At 37.5% G+C, this 12,749-nt stretch overlaps 1 protein-coding gene across 2 annotated transcripts in view; it reads right to left on the bottom strand.

Annotated features, from left to right (window-relative positions):
• Nucleotides 1–12,324, bottom strand: part of AGGF1 (angiogenic factor with G-patch and FHA domains 1) — a 62,371-nt gene extending 50,047 nt beyond the window's left edge. For both annotated transcript variants that reach the window (XM_081090169.1, XM_081090168.1), the window contains exons 1-5: nt 11,301–12,324; nt 8,626–8,728; nt 7,410–7,612; nt 6,155–6,319; nt 3,431–3,619 (exon numbers count right to left, since the gene is read on the bottom strand). In XM_081090169.1, the coding sequence (XP_080946295.1) occupies nt 3,431–3,619; nt 6,155–6,319; nt 7,410–7,612; nt 8,626–8,728; nt 11,301–11,510 (870 nt within the window). In that variant the 5' untranslated portion in view covers nt 11,511–12,324. The remainder of the gene's footprint in view (nt 1–3,430; nt 3,620–6,154; nt 6,320–7,409; nt 7,613–8,625; nt 8,729–11,300) is intronic.
• Nucleotides 12,325–12,749: the final 425 nt, after the last annotated feature.

Below are 12,749 nucleotides of genomic sequence, written 5' to 3'. Positions count from 1 at the left end.
TTTTACATATATAGATTATACAATTATATTGGGCATGCCTTTTGATAAATCAACAAATCTATTCTTTTAACCATAGAAAAAGCATAGAGTTATTATGTTCCCCTTATTTCTTTGGTTTGTAACACAATGAATTTTCTTTCTACCTTACAGCCACATGATGAAGTGAATTCATATATTCTTCTGTTATTTTATAAAATATGAGAGCATCTTAAACACATATTTTAACAGTAGCATAAATTCAGTTTGGAGACTGGCTCAGCACTCACAGTGTAATACACTATATACACTTCCAGCACTACAAACTCACAAAGGACAAGAACAAGGGCAAGGAGCTGAACAACTATGAGCTTTAAAGGCCATTGTGAATTATAACAAAGAATTTTCCTATCTAAATATTCTTTTTAAAAAGCAGTTTCCAGCCGAAACCGGTTTGGCTCAGTGGATAGAGTGTCGGCCTGCGGACTGAAAGGTCCCAGGTTCGATTCCGGTCAAGGGCATGTACCTTGGTTGTGGGCACATCCCCAGTCGGGGGATGTGCAGGAGGCAGCTGATTGATGTTTCTCTCTCATCTTTGTTTCTGACTATCTCTCTCCCTTCCTCTCTGTAAAAAATCAATAAAATATATTTAAAAAAATAAAAAAATAAATAAAAAGCAGTTTCCAGTCATGTATTTTTTTATTACTGCTTATAGGACAGCATACGCAAGGGGAAAATGAGTGAAACTGCCAGAGGTGCTACTTTAAAAAAAACTATTTGCCAGAATGTTAAACATTCAGAGATAAGGGGGCCTACATGTGGGCATTGAGGTACAAATGCATATTTCAAGTTAATTACTCCAATCACCTCACTCTACTCTCATCTTTCCACATACCCTCCATCTACAAAGAATGACGCTCACGAGTATCTTAAAAAACAAAGAAGAGGTGATGATGTCTTAACTGGTCTCCCATGCTTCACAACTACCTTTTAGAATTCTCAAGGAATTCTCAAAATTTCATCAGAATTTCTTCTTAAGTCCCTGTCCTAGAGTTCACATATTTTCAAAGGATGATAAAAAGGTGCATTTATGGTCCCAGTCAGAGTGGCTCAGTTGGTTGAGCATCATCCTGTGCACCCAAGAGTTGCGGTTCAATTCCCGGTTGGGGCGCCTATGAAAGGCAGTTGATTGATGTTTCTTTCTTTCTCCCTTTCTCTCTTTCTCTCCTTCCTTCCTTCCTTCCTTTTCTTCTTTCTTTCCTTTCCCTTTCTCTTCTCTCTCTCTCTCTCTCTCTCTCTCTCTCTCTCTCTCTCTCTCTCTCTCTCTCTCTCTCTCTCTTTCAGCATGTCCTCGGGTGAGGATTAAAAAATAAAATAAAAACAGAGATAAGCAGTTATGGGAGCTAAACTAAACCAAAATCTCACCGAATGCTTTCAAATGTCATTCTCTAGTTTGTCAGGGAAGGCCTTTTGATGATAGGTATATGTTCTTTTCTTATTGCTAGGCAGAAGTAATTTTACAACCTATCTTCTCAAACGGTTCAACCACTAGTAACAAGTAGGAGTGATTAAAACATAATTCTGGAGAGCAAAGAGAAAAATCATTTTTAGTATTTTAGTCACATATTCTTTAATTCTTATGTACTCTGTGAAAACAGTAGAGAAATAACAAATCAAACAAAGAACAGAAGATAAATTCAACAAAATACCAATTCCATCTTTGAACTTTGGTATTATACATTTAAAAATATTTTCCCCTTGGTGAAGAAGAGAAAACATGAGATAATATCTTAAAAGTATCAAATAGTTGCCAGAATTCACAATAAGCCTCCTTTCCTGCCTATAAACCATCAACCTTATCTGTGAAGTGAGCAGAAACACATTAAGAGCAAGCATTAGTAACTTTTTTGTTATTTTCCTTTTTCCAATTTAACGTACTTTTAAAATTCCCCTCACTCTGCCCTAGCTGATTTTGCTCAGTGGATAGAGCATCAGCCTGCAGACTGAAGGGTCCCATGTTCAATTCCAGTCAAGGGCATATGCTCAGGTTGCAGAACGTTCCCCAGCAGGGGGCATGCAGGAGGCAGCCGATCAACGATTCTCTCTCATCATTGATATTTCTATCTCTCTCTCCCTCTCCCTTCTTTTCTGAAATCAATAATAATATTTTTTTTTTAAAAATTCCCCTCACTCTTTACAACTACCATTTTAAGTCATAAATAATGCTTTTCCAATTAAATGTATTATCATTTTCTTAACCAATATCTTTTGGGTCATTTGAACTATTAACTCTCTGATCTTATAAATATTGCTATATGATTAAACAAAGGCATTTTTCTTTCTTTGGATTTATAAAATAACTTGAGGTCTGGTGCACAGATTTGTGCACATTGAAAGGAAATTAATTAGAAGGTGGCTGGTGGGGCTGGACTGGGGGAGACGGGCTGGACATGCCCTGGAGCCAACCTCCCAAGGTTCCTCCCCGGCCAGCCGCACCTGGGGTGGTACAGGGGCTTAAAGGGCATCTGCAGAGTGAGCAGGATCCCTCCAGCAGGTGGAGTCCCTCAGCCTGGCCTGTGGGGATCAGACCGAAACCAGCAGTCCAACATCCCCTGAGGGGTCCTGGATTGAGAGAGGGTGCAGGCAGGCCAAGGGACCCCACAGGTGCATTCGTGCACTGGCCCTCTAGAATGCATATAAGACCTTTGGTTAATCTCTTCCCGCCCTCCCCCCCACCCTTCTTCCCTCTGAGATTCATCAGTCTGTTCCATGTTTCCATGCCTGTGGTTTCTACTCCTGCACTGAGCATCTGCCCCCTGGTGGTGAGTTCATGTCATAACTACCAGCCACTCCGCTGGTTGCTTAGACTTTCATATATTAGTATATAGACAATAAATTACCAGAAATGAGATTTTCCAATTAAAAAATATCAACATTATTACAGTTATTGATACAACCAATCTATTTTCCAAAAAGATACCAATTTACACTACTAATGAAAATGTATCTACTCTATATTTGCCAGAAATGGATTTTTTTTAAATGTTTGCTAACATAATATAGGTAAGAAATTGCTCAAAGTGACTAAGAAAGCAGAATTTTTATATACATCTACTTATAAACTATGTTTTTGTTTTATTGTGAATTGTGCCCTGACATCAACTTATCAACCAAGGGTCTGAAAGTTCTTCTTCCAAATTATGTAACTTAAGAGTATCTTATCTGCCCTAAATATACCTCCTTCAAACTTTTAAGAAATTCCTTGACTTCTAGTGACTGAGAATTTGTGAAACAGACTAATGTAAACAAACGCTCCTTAATTAATAGATTCTGATACCTTGTTACTTTAATGGATATGTTTGAAATGTAGTTACTGAATGATTTTCAGTTTCATCAAAAATTTTGACTTCACTACATCACCATTATGTTAATTTTAAAAATTAGAAGACAATACCTTTTCCTCATTTGCTGTAGAAGAATCTGGATCCTTTCTTTTCTTCTTCAACTTTTTATCTTTACTTTGTTTTGTGCCAGAAGTCTGATAAGGTTGCAAATCTACTCGAGAATGAAATTGATATCGACCACTTTCCACATCACAGTAGTAATAAATTCCAGTGGAAGGATCATAATATAGTTGATTTTCCTTTTAAAATCAAAACAGTAAGTACTATTTATATAAGATAAAATAGAAAAATAAATAACAGAAATGTCAAACATATTCAAATATAGTAAATGTTTGTTTCTTTTAATAACTACAGTATTTTCTGAAGACAGTAATTAAAATATCACAATGAAAAATGCTTGGCCCTGGCAGGAGTGGCTCAATTGGCTGCGCATCATTCCAATGTAGCGAGAGGTCACTGATTCTGTTCCAGGTCAGGGCACATGCCAGGACTGTGGGCTCAATCCTCAGTAAGGGGCAAGCAGGAGGCAGCCAATCAAAGTTTCTCTCCCATCGATATCGCTCTCACTCTCTCTCCCCCCTCTCCCTCTACCTTCCTCTCACTCTAAAACCCATAAAAACTTTTTTTGAAAGAAAAATCTGTTATGTCCTTCAGTACAAAATATAGGTGTTTTCAAAAATAGGTAATTTTTCAAAATACTTCACCATTCAATAGCTGCTCTAATTTTCCTGGGGTGAAAAACTGTGAACATTTAAATATTAAATTGAATCATAAAATTACCAACATTTCACCACTTTTTTAACTTGCAGAAACAGCAATTTCATATGGTTCAACTTAATACATCAACAGAAAGTTGTAACAAGAAGCCTTTTAGAAGTTATGAAAACGAAGGCATGCACCAGAAAATGCTGAGCACATGGAAGCAATTACAGACTCGTTATCCTTAAAATTACACAATAATGGTTTGGTACTATAAACCGCTGAGCCCCTTTCTCAATGTCATAAAACAAAGATTTGCCTTTTAATGTTCATGACTAAAAGTCTTGTAGAAAAACTTGGAAATAAAGTTAAGTCCATAACTTTTTACACAAAGAAATTGATTAAAAAATCATCTTCACTTAATTGATTCTACAGTATCTAAAGACTTAAAAAAAAAAGTAAAGCAGCCACACAAAAATAAATTTTGGCAAATTATAGATGAAAACTAGAAAGATAAAACTATGCAATCTGTATTTTTTAGATATTGGCCAATATTCTATAATCAAGACTTAATTAAAAGCTTGTATTTTCTTTTCATCAGAAATCCATGCAGATCAAACCTCTTATGACATACTGAGATTAAACTATAACTTCTTGAAAAAGATAGTTTATTTTTCCAACTGTTGATACTATTGCAATTTATTGTCTTTAATCCATTTTGTAGATTTCTTACAAAAATATTTTTAATGCTATATTTCACATAACTAAAACACTGAATGACTGTGCTCTAATCTTATTTCTAGTGATAACAGAATGTTTAAAACTCAAACCTTTTAATCTGGTATGTCCTTCAGTCCAAAATATAGGCATTTTCAAAGACATATTTAAATTTTTATTTAATTAAAAGATGAAAATTAGCACAATAAAAATGGCAAAACAACTAGGTCCCTATTTTACTGACACATATAACCTGCAGAATGTAAATAACCATTTACAGAATGTCCATAGGAAAGATACAGAAAGGAAGGTAAAAGAATGATCAAGAACAATGTCATATACTCAGAAACTCTGTATTTTCTTAGAAACCAAATAAAGAATAGCTTACTCTCTTTAGAAATAAGCATTTAAACATTAGTTTTCTAGATATTAACTAGCATTATCTATAAGCATACTCCAGTGAAAGAAAACCCTCTCTATACAAAGGATTTACAAAGTCCATATACTAAGTGCAAACTAGCTCATGAAATCCCTATTTAAGATATTTAGCAATATCATTATGTTCCCTAGGTTAGTTAACAATACTTCCAGAACTGGAATAGTGAATACCTGGTCCACTTTTGGGCATTAGACTCTATAATTCCTGAGGATCAGATCACATGCCTAGACCACCAAGGTTGAGGTATGTGAGTGAGTTTCACCATCATTGTCAAGTCCTGATTAAAAATCCAATTAAGTACTAGACTTCAACAGCCATCACACTGTATAAATCAAGAACTTAATTTTCTAGTTCTGTCCTAGTCAGTGGCACATTATATTTCTGATTCCACACTGCCTTCCTAGTTCTCACTGTTAACAGATTGATTTTGTAAAAGTGAAATGTTTAAAATCCAAAGAATATAAAATATTAATAATAACCATGCTAATGAAAATTCAAGAAAAAGACCCCCCCTGTGGCCTCTAATGGTTCAAAAGTATTTGAAACAAACAAACAAATCTCACCCCAAGCCTAGAGTTAACAATGTCACTTCCTTATAAATTCTATTAAAAAATGTTAGTGTAGGTTCTTTAAATTTTCCAATAATGTAGTTGTCCGCCTTTATTAATACTCCAACATTTTTGTACATTCCTTTTTATTACATCAATTTATAATAATCACAATTAACTTACTTAATTGTAAACCTAAAAGTATAGTATCACAAGCTATTTTATAATTCTTTACTCTTATCAAATACCTTTGAATCAAACATAATTTTTAAATGCAGCTTCTTGCTTTCCTTAGTTCAGTTTAGGGTTTAATATTTGGTATCAAACATCTAAGTATACAATTACAGTACTGAAAGGTTTGAGATACTTACAGAATCATAATAGAAACCAGTGCTGTGGTCAAAATACAGTCCAGTATTCTCATCATAACTAAATCCCGTCTGTGATACAGCAGCTTCTGCTGCAGCTCTCAAACTTTCAGCTAATGATGAACCTTCTAAGGATGCATCCTCTGTTGCTAATGCAGATGCTGGCTCCTAGGTAAGATAAATTCATGTCAAATAAGACAAAAATATTCTTATAACAACTTAAAGTTAGCAAAATTAGAAATAATAAATAGTCTTAAGAGCTATTTTAAATAATAAGGCTTCAATTTCTGCAATGGAAGGGATGGCTATCAATTATAATTTGATTCACTTAAAAAATATTTATCAGCTAATTAAATTTTGACTCAGTTTTGAAAACACTGACCATTCTCAAAAATAAATACCTAATACCATAGGGAAGTAATCCATAAAATATGGACTCTGAAGTACACTTTAAGACAAACTAGAGTCTTCCATAATCATAGGTCCAAAGGGAAAAAACATTTTAGAAGAGAGATGGAAGAGAAAGCTATGGATTATGTGAGATTTATCACAGCCTCAGCAGTTGCACTGTATAAACCTTACTGGGATCCTGATTCAAACACACAACTACAGAAAAAAATTATAAAACATCCAAACTTATAATGGCAGGATATATGACAGAGAGGAAGCATTAAAAAATTTTTGTGTAGCCTTGGCCGGTGGCTCAGTTGGTTGGAATGTCATCCCATACACAAAAAGGTTGTGGGTTTGATTCCCAGTCAGGGCACATACTTAGGTTGCGGGTTCAGTCCCCAGTCAGGCATGGAAGGGAGGCAACTGATCGATGTTTCTCTATCACATTGATGTTTCTCTCCTTCCGCTCCATCCCCGTTTCTCTCTTTCTTTCTCTCTTTCTCTCTCTCTCTCTCTCTCTCTCTCAAAAAGATCAATAAAAACATATTCTTGGGTGAGAATTTTAAAAAAAAATTGTTGTCAACAAAGTTACTGTGGTAGTTGCACAAAATTTTTTGATTGAGCCAAAATATGACAAATTTTCTTTGTTTTAGTTTATGTACACCACCAGATTTTAGAACACAACAAAGTAGGAAACAAATATATGAGCAATTTTTGTTTCTCTAAAAGTGTAATATTCTGCATAATTATACACAGAATATTTACAACCCTTGTATATGTTGTCATGGACCAAAGAAGGCAATTTGCATAATAACAATAAGGAAGGACAAGTTCTTGGGCATCAGTAGTAGTAGCATTTTATTACCTGTGAATTTAAGGCAAAATGGTCCTCTTGTCCACATTCAACCTTTTCCGTTACATCAGTACCAGCATACACATCATTTTCTACTTGTGACTGGTCTTTAAAATTATAAGCAGAAGCTTCGATATCCTGATCTTGCTGAACTGAAAGTTCTGTCACTTTATTTGGAAGACTAAGATCCTTATAGTATGTCTGGTAATAATAATCTACAGCAAAAACAAATTGTGATACATATTAGCATAGTGTATATAAAAAAAGACTTAGAATTCGAAAATATTGGCACTGAACACAAAATAGTACACACTGCAAACCATATTTTTATAATTGTACACATTTTAACAGATTAAAATTGATAGTGCAGATAAATTTGCAGATGCTTTTATCTTTGATTCTAATGTCACTTTAAGTACTCTAGCTGTCAAGCTAAAAAAATTTAAAAAGGTAAGCAGATTTTTATTTTTCATAGCAAGACTAAAAAAGAAAATAGGTAAGTAAGTTGTATTCTGTCAAAAAAAATTAGCAACTCTTAACAATTTCTAACCACAAAGGTTAATATCATTGCCTATCAAACGTCAATGGAATAAAGACATGTCAAAGGTTGATTTCTCTGTCAAATATCTCTCATGATGCTGACTTTTAAAAAAATATATTATCATGCAGATATGTAGTATTAATGCTATTGCTGTGTTTAGCAATTTAACTAAATTATATGCTGAATAAACTAAGACAAACTTAATGGAAAAATAACTTTTGATCCCTATTTATTACAACTCAGTTACTCAGTTATTTTGCCTCACAACATAATTCCACTGATGAGGTCATGGTTGTGGGCTCACCATCCCCACAAAGGCTTAAGAGACTGTCACCGAACACAACATTAAGTGGAATGCATCAACAAGAAAGCACATGCACCTGGTCACACGGAAGACCAGATATGAGAGTAAACGGCTCACAGCACCGCAGAAGTTACTCAGTGAATGTAACCACTAAAGACACAGTAGTAATCCTGTGTATTTACAGGAATGCAATGCATTTCTACTTTTGCATCAGAAGAGCAAATCGATTATCTGAAAATGAAATATGTAATCATATGGAAAGAAGACAACCTTGTAACAGTCCTCTATCTAGACATTTGTCTATTTTAAATTTAGTGAAAATTACATATTAGCATGATTTGAATGTGATGAATGTTAGGATATCTCCAATATCAACTAAATACCTGAGATTGACCAAGGAGGGTGGTTCTCTGTTTGTACTTCTACGTCAGACTTCTTATTATCTTCCTTTCTCCCACAATAGAGTATTTTACTGAGCTCTTCTACCTAAAAGAAAACAAGGCTTTAGGAAAAAGAAATCATATAGCCATCTAAAAACATGCACACCATTCTCTTGAAATTACAATAATTATTTTTTTCTTGGCATAACTTAAGTACCAATAGTAGGCAGTTTCCTTTTCAGAAAAACTGAAAATACTATCATTTACTTTCTTTCATCTTTTACATTTGCAGAGGGAAATGCTTTTTATTCTTATATTCTCTTGCTAAACCTCAAAATATCCCCTTTGAAAATCAAATAGACTAAATTAATAGGACTTTATGAGCAGAATCCTTTATTTCAAAAAAATAAGAATGTTTTTATACTAATATTTTAATTGGTCAGCAGTTCTCTCTAAAGAATTAAGGGGGAAAAACCATTAATTCTCATGCATTTAATTTAAAAAGTACTTTAATGTATGATTTTCCTTTAAATTGTAGTCTTATGACTCAATACTGCAGCAGAAGAAAAGAGAAGTGACTGCCTCAGAGGGGCATCCATCCTCCCTGTGCCTCACTGACTGCCAAAGCTAGAGCAACAGAGTGCAGAAACAGCCATAAGCAATGAGGAGCAGCCTCCTCAATACACCTCAGACAATATTTAAGGGTGAGATGTCTATTACAGGCCTGAAAGAAACTAAAAAACAAGCTTCTAACTATTTCTTTAATAATACATAAAGCTTAAAAAGAGAAAGGGGATAAAACTGATTATATATAGTCCAGCTGGTATGGCTCAGTGGTTGCATGTCAACCTATGACCCGGAGGTTAAGGCACAAGCCCAGGTTGTGGGCTCAATCCCCAGTAGGGAGCGTGCAGGAGGCAGGTGATCAACGATTCTCTCATCACTGATGTTTCTACTCTCCCTCTCCCTTCCTCTGAGATCAATAAAAACATATAAAAAACTGATTATATATGATCTAGGCACTTCATAAATGATCAGATCTGCTCATACAACCTGGGCTGGAACTAGGGCGAATCAAGCAAGGCACCTAGGTAGCAAATTAAGAAGGCACTCCGCCTCAGCTTCCCCCAAGCAGTGTGTCTATACCCGAGTCAGTGCCTTCTTAAATTTTCACCCTAGACTACGGATTGCGTGACCAGTCTCGGCTCTGCTCTGCTCTGCCACCACCACTGTTACTGTCAGCTAGATCATTTCTTTAGTATCTGCTACGTGCTAGGCACTATATTTGTCACTTTGGGTAACATCTTTATTAATTCTTACTACCATCTCACAAATTAGTTTTCCTAATCCCCATCTTATATGTGAGAAATCTGGAGACAAAGTAATTGCACAAGTTTATACTGCCTCCAAAGCCTGTGCATCTGATGTTTTTTAACAGTTCACCCTCAATTCTCAACCCAATTTTTACTGCTCTAGATAAAATACTTAGTAATTTGGGGTGACAGTTAACAGCCAAACTCTACCACCACCAGGGGAGGCTGATTAGGAGAGTAAGGGGTAATGACTATCGCCAGTAGAGTCAAGACTTTCCATCCATTTCAATGTTTCATGTGAGACCGCTCTTAAATTAACACGAATAACCCACATGCTGGCTCTTCAACGGTTAGCAAACACGTTTATTTGTTTTTCAGGATCTCTCTCTAAAGCAGGCATTATTTGAACAATTGGAAATTATAAAAAGTTTTTTTAAAAGGCTGTCATATTTTGCTCCCCTCCCCCCAAGCTTTTTTAACAATATTTGTAGTTTCCTAGCACAGTCCTTAAACATGACAGGTGTTCAAAAACTAGTTGAATAAACAAATCCGAATTTTCTATAATAGCATCATGTCAATAACTATGCAATGGGCACACCAAGTCATTGCAACTCAGCAGTTCTTTTCATAGATCATTTGATAATAAGGCATATCAAAGTTTGATGACATTTTAGGGTTCAGACCACCTATGTGGTTTTAGCAATGGTACCCCATATATTACAAAGGACTAGACAACAGTTTAATTGAAATTAATAATTATGTGAAAATAACTTATCAGGACACGGTGCAACCGCCAAACAAATCAAGTTGGAAAAAAGCATTATGCTCCTCTTTAAAAGTTTTTTTTTTTAAGTGTGACAGTTTAAATATCTGTCCTTAATGTATTTTATAAAAATGAAGTTAGCTGCTCGGTCTCTAGCAAAGGAAGTTCTATCTTCCCTACTTCCAACAGAAAACTCAAAATGATAAACGCCCGGAATGAATGGATTGAACCTGCACCTGGACGGTGCTAGCATTCTTTTTCATGGGCAACCGAGGGTCAGGGTCAGTTCGCACATCTAGTGACAGGGGGGATTCTGATGACAGTCCGGCGCTTTAAGAAACCCCAAAGGTGACCTGGAAGGTACTCCATGTGCCTGCTGCCAGCGGGCAACGCCGAGAACGAAGTTCAGTGCACACCAGCCGGAACTTCTGCTCGCGCGCTTATCTAAACCGAGTAACCGGAACTCTTAGGTTTGCTCCAAATGCACGTGGAATTTTAATCGCACTGAACTTTTATTTCTTTCAAGTGCTAGGGGACTCAGTGGCTTCGAAGGCCAGGGCGGGGCGGGGCGGGGCGGGGCGCAGGGCCGGCGGACCGCGCACCTGGGTGCGGAGCTCCTGGTTGTTGCTCTCGGCGCTCTGGTACAGCCGCTCCGTGTGGTGCAAAAGCTTCTCCACCTCCCGCACCTGCCGCTTGCAGCTCCGCAGCTCGCGTTCCAACTTCTCCACCTTCCGCCTCAGCTGGGCCAGCTCCGGCTCAGGGGAGGCGGGTGGCGATGGAGACAACGAAGGAGACGGCGCCTCGGACGCCATGGGGTCCGGCGCGAGGCGGCCCGTGGGCGCCGAGGGGCTGCGCTCAGACCGAGGCGGACGCCGGCGGCCCCAGGAGCCACGCGAGTGCGTGGGCAGCGAAAGGCGGCCTCAAACCCGCCCGGCCTCGGCGGCCCCTGGCCATGACGGCCTGAAGCTCGAAGCCAGAAGCCGAGAGGAACTGCCAGGGGAAGGCGGTTGGACCCAGCCCAATCCGCCCGGCTTTGAAATAGTAAAACTTTATTGGTAAATACCTTCCCCAGCGACCGAGGCAGTCGCGGGAGCGTTTAGAGAAGTGGGAGGACCTAAGAAGCGAAGGCCCAAAGCGTTTCGGCTGGCTGTTCCTGAGCTGAACCGGAAACGACAGCGCCCGCGGTGGGCGTGGCCGAAGCCGGAAGAGAAGCGACGGGGAGCGGGAAGGGCCTCACCGTGCGCATGCGCACTTCCCGCCGACTGTTGGGGGCAGGGCGGTCCGTGAGGGTGTGGGAACGTAGCTAAGGAAGACCTGGAGTAGCAGAGAAGGTCGCAGCCTTAGGTCTCAGGCTTTTGCCCTTGCGAAGCATACCTCTTGACGTTATTCACTATTTTTTGATTTTGTAATTTGTATTTTTAGTTATTATTTTGTACTTAATCATACTCCTTTGTTCACAGAACATCAACAACATGGGCCCATGGACGGCCCTTCTGTTTGGGGGGTGGAGGTGGTTTTTGTTTTACTGTAGCTCTATATCTCTATTCATCAGTCCCATTACCTCCTTTCTGTCTAGATGAATACCCACTCTCACTGTGTGGTTTATGTCCTTAAATATAAATCTGTCCTTATAAAATGTTTCATGTCTATTTCTTTTACATAAATAGTATTTGATTAAAATGTTTTAAAAATTAATATTAATTTTATTAGTTATAATATTAGTAATTAATAATATACTAAGCGCTGCATAGTATTTCAAGATATACGTATACCACATATTATTTAGTCCACTAGTTGTCAACATCTAAGTTATCTCCAATTCTCTATTAACACAATCAATAGCACAATGAAAAAGCGAGCCCTGTTCGTGCCATTTTATTGACCTGTGCACTCATATTTTTGGGATAGGTAGCAAGGAATGTGATTTTTGGTTTATAGGGCAAACATTTGATTTCACTATGTTCCACTTGATGGTTTTCCAGAATGGCTGTATACCTTTACCCTCTCACCAACAGTGCACAGGAGTTCTGTGTCCTCCACATCCTAATACA

Source organism: Myotis nattereri (genome assembly GCF_964212035.1).
Source record: "Myotis nattereri genome assembly, chromosome: 4".
Lineage (NCBI taxonomy): Eukaryota > Metazoa > Chordata > Mammalia > Chiroptera > Vespertilionidae > Myotis > Myotis nattereri.
The sequence above is the reverse complement of the archived record's forward strand: the minus strand, read 5'-3'. Positions and strand labels throughout refer to the sequence as shown.